Below are 22,265 nucleotides of genomic sequence, written 5' to 3'. Positions count from 1 at the left end.
CAGGCTTTTCAAGATTTGTTGTCAGTTTTAAATCATGGTTGGATACATCTCTGATTTAAATATTCAAAACCATAAATCCAAAGGAAAAATAAAAAAAACAGGAGCAGAGAAAACACGGACCTCTACGAAAATAAGAGGTAGGATCAGGTGCCAATGAGGAGTGATCATCCTCTATTGAACGGTCATGCCCGCATTGTGTTCTTTGTAACCAGGTAAACAGAAATATCCGTAGAAAGTTCGGTGAATCATAATGGCTTAACAAAATGAAAACCGTCAACCAGCATTCGACCTAGCTGGAGATTGTATTTGCTGACAAGGTCATAGTATCGACCACAAAACTTACAAAATGGTGACTTCAACAGAGAATGCTAATAATCTTGTTTTTGGGTTTTATCAACTTGTTTGCCTCGTTTTAGAAATTGATCATACGTAGAGAATGTCTTGCGCATCTTTTATTTCAAATTCACCGGGATATATCTAGTCGACGTAAGAATACAAGTAACAATTGTTAATTGCTAATACGTTGTCTGTATACCTTAATGTTGAGTTGAAGACCACAGCGAGTGATTTTTTTTTATGTATAAGTCTGCTAATGAATTCTGCTTCATATGTATATAGAAATGGGCCTATTAACAATGACGCGCCATTAGTATCCATGTGAATTCCAAAAGATTGTTGGAAGACCCGATTTCCAATAACTATATAGATGTTGTCAATCAGAAACGCACGCATATTTTCATATATCTATTTCAAAGTACTCGTCGACACAATCCAGATGGTTTTTATTTTACGAGATCATTTTTATTGAAAAAGTATCGACTATTGTTTATCGAGTAGAACGGTTGCATCAAGTGTAAAAAAGTCGTAAGTTTTGATGCTATTGATTTTAGTAACATTTTGTGATTTCGTATTTCTAAAAGTTCCTGTGAATGTTTAAGTCTCAACATCTGATTTCCCCGCTTCTTTAATAAACTACTGCACAGAAATCTTGAAGTTTCTTTGTTACTGCTGCTGATATTTTAGTTGGTAGTTAGGAAGGAGCCTTGGTCGAACATCCAATGGAACCCGCTTTGTATCTTTCTTTAATTGTTAGAATTTTTATGAAGTTAAGGTATCAAATATAAGAAAGGTAAATCAAATTCATTTTGCTCTTTGGGAATATTGAAACATTCTAAAACTGACTTAAGGATGACGTTTTTTCAGAATGAAAAAAATTCCACTGATGAAAATGAAACCCCATCTATTGTCTGTTATAGACCTTTGATTGTAGTGTTATTTTTCACTTTCAAAAAAGTAGGTCAATGACCTACTTTTTGAGTAAATGGCCATTGAATATTTTTTGAAAAATCAAGAAAAATCCTATAAAATTTTACACTACAATTGAAATTTTCTTAATTGTAAATATATTTCAAATAATAAAACCCTTTAAAAAATGTAATACATTTTATGAATGGCAGTGGCACTAAATATGTAAAAAACATTAAGATTTCAGCGACAATTCGAAAAAATATTCCAGTCCGAATTTCCTCTATCAGTTTTCAAATTCCGCCCCATTTTTTATCTAATTTTACAAAAAATTGAATGATGATAATACAAAAACATTTATAGCATTGAACTACTTATACTGACCTTATTCTGTTGGCATAAAATTTATATGAGGTCAATGATCAAAATTTTGAGATATGGTGTCTTTTACCGTTTTTAAGCATTTTTTAATATTTTTGCAGTTCGTGCCATACAATTATTTTAATGAATAAGTAAGGTAAAACCAGCAGAAAATATGAAAAATTATAAAGAATAAAATATAAAATCTTAACTTTCAATATTAGAGTACTGCCAAATTTTTTTTAGCGGAAAACAAAATCTGCAAAATTTAGTCCGAATTTCCTCTTTTTGGCTAAAAGTCTATTTTTGTTGGAGCCTTATTCCGTAATAAAGTAAAAATATCAAATGTTTTGTCAATAATAATTCATTTTATTAATACTTTTTTTGTTTTGAACAAATTTTACTCATTACATTGAACTTTATAACAATCCGAATTTGAGAACTCAAACCCTGAGTAAACAACACCCTTAAGAAAGAAAAAGAAAAACTGTTTGAAAAAAACCTTTTTATGCTAAAAATGCAAGAATGGCGGGAAAAGGTTAATGTTTCAAAGTCATATTTTAAAATTGTAAGCATTTTGATAAAAATTTATGAACAATTTCACATTTTTAAACCTTTTTTGAGAGGGTAACATTTACTTACTTAACATTAGATATAATGGATGTTCTAAAAACAAGAGGCCCATGGGGCCACATCGCTCACCTGAGCAACAATGGGCGTTCAAAAGATATTGTGCCATATTGTCCCTTTTTATAATAACAAAAAATAAATATTGTAAAGCATTCGAATTTTACACTTATTTTTGCATACACGTAATCTTTGACATTGTACCTTCATGAAATACTAATTTTTACCAGAATAAGAAAATCATACGCAAGATATAAAACTAAACATTGGTAGGGGTACACTGTTAAGTTGTTAACTTCCAATTCCCTATATTTTCGTTCTGCCCCTCCCCCCACACTTTGTAAAGCGATCAAAATATATGAGAACATATAGGTACATTTTTTTCATCAACTACTTACTAGTTATTGTATTTTAAAAAAAAATATATATTAAGGCGTCGAGCTAATGCTCGGCAGCCTTCTAGCGATCGTCTGGATTGGCAATCGTCCAAAAATTCATGCACTGCACCGCCTTTTAAATGCGCATAAGAAATAAGTTCTTTAAAGTATTAAACGTATTACAAGATTTTAATTCCATTTATTTAACTAAATTGTGTACAAAAAACCCAACTTTGCCCCCCTGGTTATTGACAACTCATTGCATAAGAATAAATTCAAGAAATAAAATCAAGAAATGGCGGATGGATAAAATCAGGTGTAAAAATTCACTAAATATTATTTGAGTTTATCGCTTACATTTTAATTGGAGACCATGCCCGACAGAAATAAAATTTGAGGTGTAAATTTATTTGTTATCGGGCACGGTCTCCAAAATAAATGTAAGCGATAAACGTATTTGCAAAAAATAAAAACACGATAATGCAGTTGGTTTGGTCGAGCATTTTAGATAGCACGTGTTGTGATTTGTTTGTAAACAAGTGTACCATAGGGAATCTAGGGAATCTTGTTTCAAACTGGAATTGAAAAAAAATAAAAAAAAGTATGTTTTATTATTATAATTAGGGAGACACTGTTAATGTATTCAAATTATGAACCCGTGAAAATTGTTTAAAGAATGTCTAAAGCAGAAAGAAAATATAATTTATTTTTGAACTTTGAAATTTCTTCGATTTTTGTAACCATAATATGAGTTATTGAATTGTAAAACCACCACTACCAAGAAAATAAACTTATTTTTGTTTTTAAAGCAGCACAAAACATAATTCATAATTATACTTTTCTATTCTATGTCTAAAATTATTTGATAAACGACTATTAATTATTACAGAAATTCAAATTATTGATATCATTCTATATAAAAGAAAATGTCAGTTCGACGCCTTTGTGGCCGTTCCGGCCTTTGATTAACAAAAATCCTACATGTATAGATGTGAAAAAGAAAATTGGACCTCAATGTGCTCAATTCCTCAAATTAAAAACATTCAAAAATTTAATTTGTCTTCTCCATTATAATTAAATGACTGTTATTTACCTCGCGTACAAACCAGGATAATTTTCCGCTGTGATATTTTCTTAGGAATAGCAATAATTACTTTATCCCCGCAACAGAAATGTGTCAGAACTATGGAAACTGTTTTAAAGATGTCGTTTTTATTTACTCGTGTCTGAAAAACTATCAAAATTGATGTAGATTTCACATTATTTATTGTATAAAGAGGAGGCCACAGAGAGTAGGTAAATACAGAATATCATTCTTTTATTTTGTTTATACAAGTATTTAACATACTCTAATTCATATAGAATTTCTAATGTTCAACCAAATTTTCAGCGTCAATCGTAGAATTATAAGCAAGATACAGAGCTCACAGTTCGCCAAGGTTTGCGTCATATTTTGTTCACATGAGTTTATTACATTCAGCTTAAGATTTTTAACTTGGTATTTCCTATTCAGCATTTAAGATTTTTAATTCTTTTATTCACTCAAGACCAGTTCACTGGTATTTGAGATTCAAAATCAGTTTATACAAATGTACACAATTACAGTCAAGGATCACATGTACAGTAGAAGTCATAATGACGAAAAAAGGTTAAGTTTACAATACAATAAGTTGTTAAAGTTATTTTCTGGAAGAACAGACTTTGAAAATTTTCTTTGAAAATTTTGACAAATTTTTTAGTTTTTTAATCTTTAGTTTTTTAAGATCTGTGTACAAACATAGAATTGTGAGCAAATCTCTGTATGTTGCTTATAATTCGAAGCTTAACACTCAAATATGGTTAGTAAATAGAAATTGTAAGCAATAAAACACAAGAAACATGCACTATAACAAATAAAGAACACAATTTATTTTTTCGAAATGAATCATATATATACATGTATATATACCTACATATTTCCGTCAGCGGTATCAAACTCTATTTAAACTGAATAAACTCGAGAAAATGCCGAGCATCTCAACAAAACCTATTGCATTAATCTACCATTACGCAAAAGATAATGCCGCATTACCGATAGAATGAATTGTATTTCAGTACTTTTTTGATACATTAGATTTTGCTTAATTTGCGCAGGTAAACAGTTAACTGTTTGATTTACCGAAGTCTCTGTTAAATTTGATATGTTAAAATCACGAAATACAGACGATAGTTCCCAGGTTACAAAGCATAAATAATGAAAACGAAACGAAAATCAGAACAAGCTAACACCAACGTCATGTGTGAAAACTGTCAACGCATTGAAATATTTAGCCTCAATTTACTTCACAAAATCGGGACCAATATATTTTGCATGTCTCAAAAATTTCCCTTCATACGCGAACTGTTGCATAACAAGCAAATTCATCATAGTCAGATCGACCCTTTTTGTATAATGTCACTTTAAACAAAGAACCTCGTTTTAGAAGTATGGAATACGAGTCTTGGTAAAATGGGTATGCAAACCCGGGCCGTGGCAAAATAAAAGCCGGGACAGATCGGCAATCGTCAATTCCAAATACGCATTATTTTGCAGCAATATTTACAGCGAATACAAATATACTGGTCCATCAAATATCCTGAAATTTTAATGAGATTGGCAGATTAATAACTGCCAATCTTTTGTTTTGCCCAGGCCAAGTCTTGCCTACACATTTTACCGGATGCCGAACCCGAAGCTGAAACACGCCTTTCCTTTATTATTATTTTCGTAATAACTCAGATTTGAAACAGAATTAGCACTTAATTTTTGCAATTTATAGTTTCCTTCCCGTAAAGATAATTTATGCTAAACTACGTTGAATTGGACTCAGTAGTTCTTGAGAAGAAGATTTTTAAAAATGCACCAACCTTTTTCTACAGTTTCAATGTTTTCTCCGCTTTGAATATAGATCGGACTTTTATTTCTGCAATTTATATTCGCCCTCCCATAAGGATGCTTTGTGCCAAATTTGGTTGAAATTGGATAAGTGGTTTTAGAGAAGAAGTTCAAAATGTAACGACGGACAAAATGTGATCAGAATAGCTCACTTGAGCTTAAAGCTCAGGTGAGCTAAAAACCTCTTGCATGATCATTTTTTCTCACTCAAAAACACTATGAAGGTTTTCTTTGCCACATTGTCGGAAATGACATTTGTTGAAACCAGGGTTTCAAAATGAATCTGTATTTCATAAACTTGAAGTTTTATGAGCTGATGCAACACGTTGCAGTTTTTAACTACGTCATTTGCACTGTATGCTATGTTAAAGATAATAAAAACTTAAGAAAATAGTTCTTTAAAAAGTGTCAATGTACAATATGATTTTTTAAGGAAGTTAACTTTTTTAAATGAAAAATGACAATAACAAACCATCAGCCATCGCAAAAATCCATACAGCAAAATACAAATTCAAAGCAGAGCAGCACGGACCTCTAAAAACAGAGGTTGGGGCAGGTCCCTAGTAGGAGTAATCATCCCTTGCCGACGGACGCACTTGCTGTATGCTCATTGTGAACATCATGAAAAAGGAAGAAACCGTAGACTGTCCGGTGAATAGATAATGGTCTAACAAGTATGAAAAACGTCAGCAAGTGCTTATAATATTGTACTCGCTGACAAGTTCATTGTGTCGACCATAAAACCCGCGAAAAGATTATTTTCATCAAAGTTCTTGATATTCTTTTTCCAACAACTTTTTAAATTGTTAATAGCTTGCCGCATTTAAGATATTGACCCTTATGTAGATCATGCTCTTGCATGACGAATAAGCTGAGAGACTTAAACCCTATACGCAGGTGATGTATATGTATTTTCATTCCTCATTTTGTTTTCCTCATTATACCACCGCATTTTTAATCATTGTTTACATTTGTTTTTTTTTTTACAGATTTTTTTCTGTCAGTGCATTTTCTGTTTGCTTTGTCTCTCCGACATTGGATAGTATCTTCCGGGGAATGCAGTGTAATTTGGCCTTGATTAGAATATCTACCGTGAGGTAATTCATTGATATGTAGCATTTCCTTGGATTTAAAACACTATGATGATAATTAATTGAATCGTTGTGTGTCTTTACACAAGATAAATGATTTCGCGGTGGGGAATCAAAGGTATACCATTAACACAATGAGTTCTCTGTAGAAATTTTTCATCTTTTGTTTACTATGCGGTAAAGTAGTTAGGAGTGGTCTAACTCTTTTTTAGATTCACTATCGTCTTTGTCCGTATTTTGGTTCAATTAAAGTTTTATAAAAATAACAAATATGATAAAATGTTACAGTGGATAAGTGAGCCATCTGAAGACGAGATTATTCTAAATATTAGGCGAATCTACAGTCATAGATTGTTTTGTTATCTGATAAGCAACACAATATCGAGTCATTTTAAAAAATTAATACATTATCATCTTTTCCTTATCGTTGAGCCTAGTACACAACAGTTTGCATAAATATAGATACACCAGTCCATCAGCCAATAAAATCAGCCCATCGATTGTAATCATTTCAGCGCGGCTTTTTGCAAGAGATTAAAAGACCACGAGTTTCGACAGATTTGACTAGAAAAGTTCAAAAGAGATGAAGACAAAATACAAGTGCAAACTACAGATTTGGCCTTAGTATCTCGAACTTCACAACAAAACTTCGAGATATCCAGGGGTTCGAGGTATTCAACATGCCTTTCATATTTCGTGAAAATCTTATATATAGAAATGATACGCGCATTAATGAATATTTCTGGTCATTTTTTTATAGGTCGATCAATAGATATATCACTTGATTCTTTTCATACATATCATTCAGGTTTGCTTGTCTGATATAATGTATACGTTTTCGCATACCTGTTAACATTTCAAACATACTCAATTGGAAAATCGTAATTGCGCGTAAACGACACTTTCTAACGTCAATAAAGAGTTTCCGTTTTAAAATATGATATATTGCATTCATGTTTAATTGATTTTTTATGGTGAACAAACAATGCCACTTTTCAATATTGAAAATAATAATCTCCTAACAAGTATAGCCAACAAAATGAACAAAATTTTGACTTTGCAGTAAACACGCCCTAATATAATACCAGTTTTAATGATATTATGGCAATGGTTTTACTGTATCAAATAATATAATATAATGCAGATACCTGGTTATCAATATTATTAAGGAATGATATTTTTTTAACACCTGTAATACCCCCCCCCCCCATATATCACTTTTCAAAGAAAACTTTTCTTTCAAAATGATTAAACACTTGTTCACTCGCAGCAATATTATCAGCTTGTAAAAACACTAACCATATATAGTTGTATTAATGGTATATTTTGTAATAGAAAATACATTATTTATTTCAATAATGACATTTAAAGATGAATCCATCCTAAAAGTATAATGCTATATATAGTATAGCACCTATATTGCCGCTAGGTGATGCCCGTCAAATCTATCAAGTTCATTTTTGACAATGACCTGAAGCAATAGAGGAGGCTCATTTGCTTTTGTCTTAAAAGGACGTGAATTGCCCCTATACCTACACATTATTTAGGCAAATAACAACAAAGCTTAATCTTTTATCCAAACAAATAATTCTGTTCTTTGTATTTTGGTACAAAATCAACTAATGACATTCGAAATTGGTGAAGCATACTAAATACGCAAAAATGATCATTTCAGACAGTAACAAATGATATATTATTACGACACAAATGGTTCTTGCTGTTCGGGAAATAAGTAATTTTTAGCGTTTAAATCAAAATATTGGTCAAAGTTAGAAAAAAGTCACTGTAGACCGGCTGGTCACCAATTGCTGTTCTGCATATCTAATGTTTTATGCATCAAAGTTCTAAAGAAAAAAAATGTTAATTAGGCAATGATCGTTACATTATTGTCAACATAGATCATAATATATCAGTATCCTCTTTGCAATAAAACGAACGTGACACTATAAAATTTCTCAAGAGACACTAAACATTCATTGCTATGAACCTTAAGACAGGTATAGTGTTTATGTTTTTAAAACCACAGTTGTAAAAAAATCATTATTCAAATTAAAACATTTGTTCATGTTTTGATTAAATGTTGCAATATATTTAAAACACTTTGTAAATTACAGATGAAATAGTAACAATTATAATGTGTAATAAAATATGTTAAAACCATATATTTCGCTGTTTAATCAAAAATTGTTCCACTAAAAAATAAATGTCTATTTCAAAAATATTTGTTTCGGAACAATGCACTTGATGTACAATGTATCATACGAAACGTTATAATAGGGTACCTTTCCATTTAATTTTGAGACCCTTTTTTCATATCTGAAATGTTAAAAAAATCTAATTGAACCAAAAAATGTTGTTCACACACTGAAGATATGGAGAATAAAAATAATGGGAAAATGTTGGGAAATGATATTACCACCTTTAACTATTATTTTAAAAAGCTGATCAAGCCTGTAGAAAGAAGGTTTGCAATGTGTAATTTGATTATTTCTTTTTGCTAAGAAGAAAACGCAAAAATATGTAATACCTTAGCTTATTATTTTAGAACTGCTTTAAAACTAACTCTTATTAGAAAATTAAAGGTTTAGAATCAAAGATGTTTATTGGGTCGACAACTTTCCTTTCTTTAACTAGTATGAACATGCTGAAAATGTTTGTGGGATTTGTGTTCGTCGTAGGAGCAACTGTACTGGTTGAAGGCCAATCGCGAAGATGTTTTATTGTACGTATTTGTTTACTATTCACATTATTTTTTATTCACTAAATGAAACTTTAAATGTTTCAGTTTAATAGACTGTAAATCACTATATTTTTTTTTATTCTTTTAAATGTGTGAATAAATCTTTAAAACAGGATTTTGACTGTTCAGGAAATGAGCGGTGCCATCGTGGACTATGTGTTCCCCGGGGTAAGCATTTTATCTCTTACATTCATTAATTGCGTTAATGTAAGATACATGTGTTTGACAGAAACTTGAAAATTATAATCATTGCTTCGTTACATTTAATTCAAGTTAATTACAACCGGTTATTTCTTGGTTTAAACTGAATAAGACATCGGGACAGATATTATCTCAAACTTTAAAAGTATTACAACTAATGTTACTGCCAGAAAATTAAATAAAATGAAAGAAACTCTTTTTTTTTTTTTTTGAAAATCCTTCTGAACGTTCCTTTTCTTTTTAGGAGGAAATGCGTGCACGTACGTAAGTACGAACGACACTCACAATTTATTTTTAAAACAAATTAACTTTCTCTTAAGAATTAGCACCGGGTTATATCAAATCAAAATTAGCAAAAACAATTTTGGGTAGATTTCACTCAAACCGAAGCTAAGGATCAGCAAATACCACTATGAGGGTTACAATAAAATTGTATTACTTGTAAATTAAAAAAGAAGATAATAAAAATCTGCCAGCAATTTAAATTATCAATGTATGTCAATATTAAAAAGTATCATACTTGCATAGGGCATATCCAAATCAGATTAGGAAACGCAGACACACACTCACGTGATATATAGATGATCGAGAAAGATAGATAGAGAGATAGATAGATAGATAGATAGATAGATAGATAGATTGATTGATTGACAAATCGCAACATTTTTTGACAAATAAAAAAAAAGGTGAATGAAAACCAGAGTTATAATAGTAATATGCTTGTACAAAAATTTCATCGAATCAAGAGGAAATCTCATTTATAGTATAACGTTAGTAGCTACGATTGAAATGTGGAGCATCTCGTAAGGTTGGGTCGGTAAAATGGAAACTTTTCCTTTGACAGGCGTTTTGTATACCTTAAAGAGACATAATTTATCAAATATCGAATTTTGTCACGATTTCCACGTATTTTACATATCATAATGAAAATATGAACTTTAAAAAGCATTTGATGTTGAAAAGTGAATCATTCAAATTAAAAAGAGAAAATAGTATTCAGCTGCGGGTCAGCTTAAAAATATTTAGTTTCCCTTCCATTTCATAGCCACATGGAAATGTAAATATTGCAACGAGGACTATATCACATGCTAGCTTCCTATTGAGGAAACTTGATTTTCTGCTGAATTTAACGGATAATTAATTACTTGCAATGCGTGAACCTTCCATCTGACAAAATTGTGTATACTATATCTGTGTTAGTTTGATTTTGCCTGGCTGCAGCTAAATCTTACTCCAAATAAGAAAAAAAAATAAAAGAAAAGAAAACTAAAAGAAAAATGTATTTTATCTTAAATGATTTTTTTAAACAAAATTAACTATGGTCATGTTTAATTTGAATTTCATTGAATAATGAGAAAGGAATATACCCTCGAGCTATAATATTGGATAATGGAACATATGCAAAATTATTCATTTAGCCTATAGACATTTTGTTTGTTTTTTTTCTTCAAATTATCTCTTTATTAGTTCTAAAACTGTAATTCTAAATATCTAAATACTGCTTTTGGAATTTTCTAATGAATATTTACAGGATGAAGATTGTTCTATCAATGAAAGGTGTGAACTTAGAAGATGTGTAATGAGAAATACATGTAAGCATTATGTTTGATAAAAATACGTATACTGAACTACTTTTCTCGTCAATTAAACATAATTAACATGTTTTAACTTTTCAACTTTAAATTATATATTTTTTCAGCTCCAATGTGTGAAACAGTAGGTGGACATTTCATAAACAGGAATCAAATATAGCAGGGATATTGCCTTTAAAATATTTAAAGAGTTATTAAATTTATGATTCTCTAACATTAAACCTCAAAGTATTGATTAACTGAAAATGAAAAAAAAATCTTACTACTTGTATTATGGTAGTCAGAAATATTGGGAAGACAGGGCATTTTGTTTAACTTTTAATTGGCTCACTAGCGACATTAATTCATAATTTGAATGTTTGATGCTTTACATCATACCTCAAGCCAAACATGTTATTATGCAACAACATAAAAGATTCATTGGAACCTTTAATACAAATCCCTAACCATTGATAAAAAAGACTCTCGAAGAGTTTAAGTTTTTTGAACAGGATTAGAGATCGTTAAATTCATTCTTACTCTTTTAAATGTGCGCACGCACTATTCGATTTTCCATTTGATTTTGAAATTTGATTTTTTGACCACTTGAGTTACCAGTTAAGTCTGAAATTTGATTGAGAATCTGATAACGACAAATAAATGCAGTCATTTTCTTTTGAAGTCTCGATATAATACTCAACACTACCATCGATGTCTTTTTTTTAGAATAACGATTGTTCAATCAACGAACAATGTCGGTTTGGAAGATGTGTTATCGGTAGTGAGTATGATTTGTAATTTAATATTATTTAATATTATTGTAATTTACACTTTTAGATCATTCAAGTTTCAAAAATTTATCCGTTTTGATTTTTTCAGCTCAAGGTTGTCAAAACGTAGGTACACAAGTAATTTACAATAGTACAAATGATAAAAAATTGAAACATTGCTTTATTTTTACAATAAAATAAATCGAGAGATTCCAAGAATAATAGTTTTTTAAACACTGTGTACACAAAGGTAAATATCTTATACTAATGAAATACATATTGTTAAAATTATCATAGGATTTTGAGTGTCCGAATGGTTGGTGTATCGGAGGAACTACTTGTGTAGGTACGGTTTTTGTTTCATTTCCCCCATAATAAAACTGTATTCAGCCTGTCTATGTCGAAGATATAGGTTTGCATTTGGGCCTAAATTCAATCCAATATTTTCCTATTGAGATGTATCCATTTCAGTCTCATAAATGCATATATAATAGGATCCATAATTTGGTATCTAGCTACACTATGATTGATATATGCCAAAAAGGTAAATCAAAGACTTGTTTTTGTATGGTTGATCGGGTAAAGATAATACAATACTTACATCTACCGAGTATAATTCCCTGTATTTCTTACGGAAAAGTATAGTTAATTCTTAGCCCTTTTAGAAAATGACTGAAATATACACACCCCGTTTATAGATTGGTCGAAACCTACAGCGACCTAAAAAAAACCGGACTGAACACAATTTTCATGATTATGTCAAACTGAAACTCTAAGAGGAGATGAGTTGGCTGTTTCTTTTAGCAAACGTACTAATGTACATTAACAGTAATTTGGTGAAATTTACCTATTACGATCAGTTCATTTTTTTTAAAGTTACGTGAGCTAGGTATATTTTTTGCAATGTTGTCACCTCATAATCCGCATGAAGCACCAAAAAGACTTTAGAAAGCAAAACGCAGCATTTTTAAAAGAAGCAATAAGGACGCTACATGTGAACATAGTGTGTATGTGAATGAGGCTCTTTGGTCAGCAAGTAAAAAAAAGTTTTGGAGAACTTTAATTTATCGATGATCAACTTTCTTCTACAGAATCTAGCAAACAAAGTTTTCCCAAAAATATTTTATGCAGAGAAATAGTTAAGGTAATAAAGACAAAACTCAAACTTTATCACCCTGAGCCTAGCAGACTTATAAAAGTGTTGACTGTTGAACCATGCTGCAAAATCGATTTCTTATTAAAAAAAAAAAACAAAAAAACAAAACACCATATACTCCCTTCTCTTCCACAAAAATTTCCGAAATATTAAATATTTCTTTATTTATTTTTAGGAGGAGATACGTGTAGAACTGTAAGTATAAAACTGTGTTTTGTTTATATCAGAAACTGCTTATCTGAATCTATTATTTTAAATCATGTATGGCAAAAAAATTAGAGAAATGTTTAAAAGTCGATTTGAATGAAATGTACTTGTTCGCGTTTTTTTTTCTTGTTTAAGTTCTATTAACTTGTCATTTTATGTTTCTCGGAAAGAGAGTCGAATGAATAATATCATATAGTCAGGATCTCAATTAGTAGTTTTCATTGACATTAAATTATAAATTAAAATGATTGACAGTTTATTTGTTATTATATGTTTCATTTCTACGTATTATTTCCCCTTCGACATTTATTGTACTCTTTGTAATATCATCTATACTATATCGACGAGTATTCATTATTTTGGTTGAAAATATTTCGTTTATATTTCAGAATGACCAATGTAGCTTTATTGAAAGGTGTGAATTTGGAAGATGTGTAATCGACGGTAATAAGGGATATTTGTTAGAATTACTTTCATTTACATTTCTTAATTTAACTATAACATTCAAATATTTAGACATTTATGTAGAGTCTAATTTGTATTCTTTTTTTTCAGGTCAAAACTGTCGAAGTGTAAGTTGACAGCAATTTAAACACGTATATTAACTGCAGTCATAAGCTACTAACACTATGTTAGATGTTTAGACTTTCAACTATACACTATCTAGATTGTGTGTTAGAAAATAACTTACGACATGCGACCAAATTTATAAATAACTATAAATCTCGAACAAATTAACGCTTCAATCTAATGATTATTAACCATAAGTATACATGTAGCTATAGAAATATAAATAGATATTTTTGTAAAAATGTTGCTCCCCGTTAATCCTTCCTTTATAATAAATATGTGAATTACTTTACGTAAGTTCTTTATTTAAGAGAGAGCCCTCGGTGTCAGTACTGTTGTATTTTTTGGCTTTTAAAAATAACCATTTGTTAATTAATAAATTTGCTTTGGTATTTGCACGCATACACACGAGTTTTTAAATAAATATTGATTTTTAAACCTTAGGAACTTTATATCTTAAAGTACGAGAGTTGTAAAAAATACTGTAATGTTTTGAAAATTTCTTATTACTTCAGAAAGTGTTTGAAAAATACAATATATTAATTCACTAGTCATTTATTAAAATGATTCTACAATACAGGTAGAGCACATATAAAGAAAATCAAAACATGAAATTGTGGTAATAACGAACAGTATTCAAAATCAAAAGTCCAAAGGAAAATTCAAACCAGGAGCAGAAAAAACACAAACCTCTAAAAATTAGAAATAGGATCAGGCGCAATTGAGGAGTTAACATTCTCTGCTGACTGGTCACACCCGCCCTGTGCTCTTTGTCGTATTCGGAGAAAAGGAAAAAATCCGTATACAATTTGGTAAATAATAATTGCCTAACCATAATTATAAAAAAACGTCAGTCAGAATTCGACCTACGTAAGATTTTATTTGCCAACAAGGTCTTTGTATCGACCACAGAACTTGCCAAATGAACATCCCAATCGAGACTGTTGATAATCTTGTTTTATAAACCTGTTTGTCATCAGTAAGAATTGACCATACATATATAGCATGCCTTTGCATAACGAATCATCTAAGAGAGACACTTTATCCCTTCATAACTGGCATTGTAAAAAATGAACAAATTATTGTACTTCACATAAGAATATGATAAATTTCATTATTTTTGTCTGAAAGCTAATAAAATATGTTTAAAATATAATTATTTCTTCCTCAGAATAACATTATCATTATTTGTCAGATACCAAAGCATAATTTCTTTAAAAGCAATGAATATACCATTTTATTATAGGTTTCTGACTGTCCCTTCAACAATGCATGTCGACGTGGAAAATGTATTGGAGACGTTGTTATGAGTAGGTTTTTGTAGCATGCAAGGACGAACGTTTGCTGTTTGGTTATCCGTCACTCTTTTAATATTTACCTGTTTAATTTAAATGTTCATGCTTGGACACTTTTATTTTAGTTCCAGAGTGCCGCAGAGTACGTACATACTTAATATTTTGATTAACATAGTCAATATTATAGAAGAAATAAAAAAATATATAAAAAAGTATTTGCATCGAATGAAACACCAATTATTATTGAAAGGCTTTCTAAATTAATAAAGACTTATTCATATCTATTTAAATTCAGGATTTTGAGTGCCTTAGAGGCCGTTGTCAGCGAGGAAGATGCACGGGTGAAATATGTTTTTTTCAATTTTCGTCCAACACATTAATGATCAAAGTTTCTTCTATCCAAACTATATAGAAATTAAATCTTAATCCTAATACATTTTTTCTCTATCATTTTCTTTCGTATATTGTATAATATCTTTATTGCTACTTATAAATATTCTGATTTTTTTGTATCATATGTTGCTTTCAATGATCTCTTAAACACCGTTTGTATGCAGGCGTAAAATTTTAATACTTCCATTATGCGTTATATGATAAAAACATCGAATGATGTGCTTTTGTTTACCTGTATAATAAATTGAAATAATTGTTATTAATTTTCAGGTGGTGAATGCACGTTTGTAAGTATAAATATATGAAATACAACGTACAGAAACTTCTCTGGATAACTACAAAAATAGCATGTTGGCATTACTCTGCCAAAATGTGGTATTTATTTTGATGTCTGAAGTCTCAATGGATTTATCTGACATCTTGTAGGTGCAGCGACAAGTCTGTTAGTTATAAGTTTGATATATAGTTTTAAGATTACTATCACTTTTTAAGTTTGATACTGTATATGATATTAAATTTTAAGGGTGGCATTTATAAGAAATCTGTTTACGAGTACGAAAAACCTGTATTAACTGTATTAAACAAAATGCATAATACATAATAGCAAGAAATTTGCTTCAATTACAAATACATTGTAAAGTAAGACCTTCAATGCATTACAAAATTAAAAAAACAATAATATTGTAAATTTTGTAAAAGCTAAACTGATGTGTATAGATATGTAATAGTATAGTGTATATACTATAACAGTTTGATATTAGATCAACGAGGTTTAAAATTTAAATCATACTCTGAAGAAAACTGAAGCTTCCACTACATGATCTTCAGGCTAGCAACTATATAAAATATCGCACAGCTCTTAGCTTTTAAAACATTCATGTTTTGCATTGCCAAAAATTATATGAACATTTTATTTGAAAGCTACATGTATTATTGAGATTTTTTATTTAACAATGAAACGTGATATAGAATTTATATTTTAATCACTGGACAACAGAAAGATGAAGAAGCATTTTTAAAATATCAATTCGCAACACCGATTTCAAGGGATCAAAGAGAGAGAGAGAGAGAGAGAGAGAGAGAGAGAGAGAGAGAGAGAGAGAGAGAGAGAGAGAGAGATGTCTTCAATGTTTTAATATTCTGTCAATTAAAATTAAATTCAAATTAATATTGAGGCTAAAATTGTAAGACAATAAATGGAATAAGATTAAAATGAAACTGAAAATTGCTGTCAGTAAAAAAAATATGCATTATTGGGTGTTCAACTTTACAAAAGTTTTTATCATAGATATTAATTTAAAAACCCTAGTCAAGAACAATATCTTTTGATATTATGTGGAATTTGAATAGTTACATTAAATAGCAATACATTTGTGTCATATGACACATATTTTCGTTTTAGGATTTACAGTGTTCACGCAACCAGCGTTGTCGACTCGGACAATGTGTGCCAAATGACATAAACCGTAAGAATGACAATTTTTTTTTATATGTGCATCCATACAGTTAACTGATTCATTTCACGTATTTTTTGATAATTTTGTTGTTTTGTCTTGTCTTTTAGCTCCAAGGTGTCAAAGCGTACGTAGTCAGTCAATTAAAGTTTAATTGCAAGATAAAAAACTTTCTATAAAGAGTTTTAATTTTGAGTCACTAAAGTTTTAAAAAAATGCTAGAAAAATATTTTTAAATCACAGGATTTTGAGTGCCCTAATGGCAAAAATAAAGTTAGGTATCCTTCAAAAAAGCATTAGTGATGTATACTCTAATCTTGTGAAAGTGTTGTAAAAGCAAAGCAATGTCTAAACATGTAATAGTTTCACGTATGTACTATACTAAAAGCTAGATATTAGAACAGGAATGAACGAGGTTTGAAATTTGATATGCAAATATATGACATAAATGCTCCGAAGAAATTCGAGGCTTCCATTGCATGAATTTCAAGCTAGCAACTATGAAAAATAATCGTGTTTTTTAACACAGTAGCTCTTGGCTTTCAAAGGTAACATGTTTTATGAAACACAATAGAATTATTTTATTTGACAATGAAACGTAAAAGAGAATTTATATTTTAATAAATGGACAGCAGAGACAGAATAAGGCAATTGTGCGAACGTGACAAATTATTAATACATTTTAAACAAAAATATCGGTTCTGGCTGCCTACATTTTCAGTAGGAATTTCAGCTTTTATCATTTAGAATATGCCATATTAGGCGTTTAACTTTACCAACATTTCTATTTTGAATATTATTGCCAAGTCAAGAGCAATAATTTTGAATGTTATGTAGAATCGAAATAGTCACAATGAACAGCAATACACTTATGTTATATGAGATTATTTTTGTTCTAGGACTTACAGTGTTCACGCAACCAGCGTTGTCGACTCGGACAATGTGTGCCAAATGATATTAACCGTAAGAATACAAGTTTTTATATGTGCATCCAAACAGATAAACGATTTATTTCACATATTTTCCGGAAATTTTTGTCGTTTCATACTTCTTTTCAGCTCCAAGGTGTCGAAGAGTACGTAGCAAATTGAGCAATTAAAATTTAATCGCAAGATATAAATTTTTCTACCATGAGAAGAAAGATTGCAATTTCTAATAACTTACACTTAAATAGAATTGCAGGTAATTCAAACATTTTTATATAACAGGACTATGAGTGCCCTAATGGCAGATGCCTGCAGGGAACATGTATAGGTAAAGTATTTTTTTTTTAAAATTTGACTGTATCTAAATTATTATTACTGCTTTTCATCTATCTTTGCGGGTTTAGGACACTATGTAAATGAGTGTTAATCCTAAACCACTTGAGCCAAAACATCTACAAAGTTTTTCCAATCAAAATTTGTCTGCTGGTTGTAGATTTTTGGCTTTGCTGATGGCCAATCTTACATAACTTAGACTTATCGCGCCGCTAATGATACGTTATACAGGATCTGTAAAGATTGTCAGAAAATAACACAAACTGCACAAAACTTTTATGAGATAATTTTGTGTTGTTCTTTTGTAATTCTGTTTTATGAAATCCTTGCTTTATTTATTTCTGGAAAGAAGAAAGGAAAATGGTATCATTTTATTTTGCAAGGCTACGCAATTTATGACGTCGAGAATGTATATTTTTATCGCAGATGTAAAACCTCATCATTTTCATTAACACATACATTTCTTCCAGAAAAAGAAAATTGTCATTGAACATGCACCAAGATACATATTTTATGCATTTCTGTGTTTAAAAAAACATATATTTTACATACAAAATTTTGTTGAGTTAAACATTTCCTCTAACTTTTCTCACTGATGTGTGAATTTTTTTTCAGAATATTTCATTTAAAATATTGTTTTTGTCGTCTCTCGGTCATTTATTTATTCCATATAAAATATTTCCTACGCCCCCCCCCCCAAAAAAAAAAACAACAAAACACACACACACACCCACCCACCCACACATTAAACAAAACAGAAACGCATATTTTAAACTATCATTTAAGATTTTGGCATTGGTGATTTCTTTGGCGTATTGATAAGACCTCCGGGTTGACCAAATATGTAGTGTTATTAGGCTGTCAAGGAGCAGATTAACTAGATTAACATCCATTAAAACAATAGAAGGTTAAAAAGGATTTTTAATCTAGATCAATGGTCACCTACTCCATTTATTTAGTTGAGATAATGAGGAAATCGCAAAGATAGGGGGAATTATGTTCCATATAGTAATGGAGCTTATCAAAGGAAACGCCTTGGCTTTAAACTTGTCAACAATTGAAGCAGTGTTTAACATATATATATATATATATATATATATATATATATATATATATATATATATATATATATATATATATATATGTCTTTGGTTACACTGTAAATGTTACCGTTGTGTTATTTATGCACGGGTATTTATTCTTTTATGGTTTTTTCTTTATACAAGAAAAGTGCCGCTCTATAAACTATTCACATCACAGTTTACTGAGATAATCGTTTAAACTCGTGATTTTTAAAATATCACAAAGAACAATAAGGTCATTACAATTAAAGAAATTGATTGCGTTGAATATTTTTTCTGGCAAGTGTTTATTTTTCCAGTCAATCCCACACCAACCGCCTGTAACCAGTATCTTGGGGTAAGTTTTCAATCTATCAAATCGGAATGTTCATGTTGATCCCTAGACCATATTCACAAGCCGCCAGGTAAGGTCTTAATGTATTATATATTTCAAACAAAGATCATGCACACTACATTTCATGTATTTATATCGCTGATTTACTAGTATACTTCTGAAGCACAATGTTTTTACTTCTCCATCCATCTCCCATGATTTCGATTACTAAATAGACTAGCACAATTTAACAAGTTACATTCAACCTAAATGTAAACACACCCCGTGTACAAGTTACTCCGTTCTTGAATTAATATAAACAACATCAAATGTATGTGCAATATATTAAATAACAAAGATCATAAAACGTCTGTCAAAATGGAACGAATACACTACATCAATGTACATGCACACCATATCTTTGTTCCAATGGCTAACTTTTTTCTTCTTCATTTAACCCCTTGATAAAACATACTATCTTACAGCATTAAAGTATAAAGGCAGTCTATTTATGTTTATAATCTAGTTCGTTTGAAACCTTACATATACCTCTATGTAATTATTTTATATGTTCTATCTTTGGACACTACTATGATTATTTTATCTTTGAAGTATTTTTCTTTTTTTCAACAAAGCTACATTGCAACAGAGGATATAGATGTGTGAATAGGCAGTGCATTCCAAATGGTACGATAAAATGATTGTTTTCCTGTGCTTAAATGCAATAGAAAGAACAACGATAAAGCCAAGAAAGAATTAGTTTTACAGAAAATAGCTTTGACATTTAAGATCTTTGAAATTTAACTTTCAATACTCCTCTAATTTAAGGAATATATCTTGAAGTAATGGCGAGGCGTACTATTTTAAGTTTATTTTTACAACACTATTTTCGCTAATTAGATAGTATCAATTTCTTCTGACAATACTACTATGTTAAAATAAAGATATTATTAAATCATAATGTACGTTATTTTTCTTTATTGAAGATGAATCTGATTGCGGACCACAGGTAATTAAAAGTTAAATCAATCTCTTTGAGAAGCAGAGGTAAAAAGTATCAACAATTGTAAAAAAAAAAAAAAACCCAAATATTAAAGCAAATTTTGATACAGTATGTAGCAAACTTTTTAAAGACAGATTTTTCTATGAGACATTGTATCATCAAAAGATTAGATTTATATTTTATTAATATTATTATTTTTTTATATAGTTGACGTTTGGATAATCCCGTGTTAAACTTTCTTCTTTTGAGGGTCAATTAAAAGATGCTGTTTGTTATATATTTTTCAAATAAAGTCTTGGCTAACAGATTGATAAATGCACCAACACTTATAAGTTAAGTTTCAGTCCAATTAATGGAACGGTACTTTTTACTCGTTTTTAAAACAACATGTCTGTTCATCACGAAGCACGGTAACGTCAAGGTGACGCATGCACAGTTTGTAGGAATGTCCCATTTTATATCATGCTTAATATCTTAGGCCTTTAACCTCAGTCTGGTCTACTGTACTGGCTTTGTGCAACATCGTTTTTGCTCACATTTGTACTGGAATCATAAATTAGTAGTAAAAAGTTTTCATTATTACCGTACATGGTTTACAATGACGGAAACCCGGGACGCCAGATAAGGTTACTTATTGACTAGATCAAATAAAAACAGATATTCTATTTTCTTTCGGAGTGCTTGATATCCAAAATACAATTACTACTTTCCCCACATAACGTAATATATATATATATATATATATATATATATATATATATATATATATATATATATATATATATATATATATATATATATATATATATTGATACGAATGTGCAAATATTTTTGACTGATTATTTTCATCACTGAGCACGTTAATAGGTTTTTTAGGTTATTTCCTGCATTGGCTATATGTTGAGTCTAAATGAGTTTAAATGTATTTTATAAGCTAAACGCATTAATTTAACAAAAGCTTACTTTTAAATGACTTTGAATAGGGTATAAGGGTCTATCATTTATACTCAAATGTCAGTTATTTAATTTAACGGCACTTTCTTATTTAGAGACCCTGTCAACTCGGCTACATCTGTCGTTTGGGACTGTGTGTGAGAGGTATGATTTTTCAGAAAGTATGTTTAAAATCATTTGAAGCTTGTTTTCTATCTGCAATTCAAGGGTAGGAATATTATAAACCATACAAATTATTTAGATTTTCATGTTATATATCGTTTGTTTAGTAATAACGGAATGTTTTCCCTTTTCCAGATGTAACATTACAACCACGAACCTGCCAATATGTAAGAGTTTTTGCATTACTTAGACGTTAATTTTTAAAATTAAGTTGTTTTGCAATAATAAATAAATTGTATTCCTTTTACAGAGCAACCAGTGTCCTCTCTTACAACGATGTGTCAGAGGGCGCTGTGTACAAAGTTAGTAATTTTGTCCAGTTTAAAACAGATATACTATTATGTGTTTATTTACATTGTAAGGGTTTTAAATACTACATTGTATATATTACTGATACTAGCCACGAAATAGCGAATGAAAAAACTATTAATATTATATTTGACCTTTTAATAAGCATAACATAATAATAGTGTGAACTTTTTATAATTCCAGCAGCTGGCTAGAAATAACGAGTCAACCGA

At 30.1% G+C, this 22,265-nt stretch overlaps 1 protein-coding gene across 1 annotated transcript; it reads left to right on the top strand.

Moving 5' to 3' along the window:
* Positions 1-6,520: 6,520 nt before the first annotated feature.
* On the top strand, positions 6,521-21,941 carry LOC105343622 (uncharacterized protein DDB_G0272530-like). The gene is made up of 26 exons (XM_066074680.1): positions 6,521-6,620; positions 9,249-9,336; positions 9,468-9,522; positions 9,800-9,819; positions 11,087-11,147; positions 11,255-11,271; positions 11,853-11,907; positions 12,006-12,022; positions 12,194-12,242; positions 13,228-13,247; positions 13,649-13,703; positions 13,815-13,831; positions 15,076-15,139; positions 15,250-15,266; positions 15,420-15,465; positions 15,788-15,804; positions 16,920-16,983; positions 17,082-17,098; positions 17,871-17,934; positions 18,030-18,046; positions 18,180-18,225; positions 19,612-19,649; positions 20,261-20,312; positions 20,612-20,634; positions 21,678-21,726; positions 21,880-21,941. The coding sequence occupies exons 1-26, from the start codon at positions 6,580-6,582 to the stop codon at positions 21,939-21,941; spliced, it is 1,071 nt and encodes a 356-aa protein (XP_065930752.1). The 5' UTR covers positions 6,521-6,579.
* The last annotated feature ends 324 nt before the right edge of the window (positions 21,942-22,265 follow it).

The sequence above is a fragment of the Magallana gigas genome, chromosome 2 (genome assembly GCF_963853765.1).
Source record: "Magallana gigas chromosome 2, xbMagGiga1.1, whole genome shotgun sequence".
In the NCBI taxonomy this organism is placed as follows: Eukaryota; Metazoa; Mollusca; class Bivalvia; order Ostreida; family Ostreidae; genus Magallana; species Magallana gigas.
Note: the sequence above shows the minus strand (reverse complement) of the source record. Positions and strands in the feature narration are given on the sequence as shown.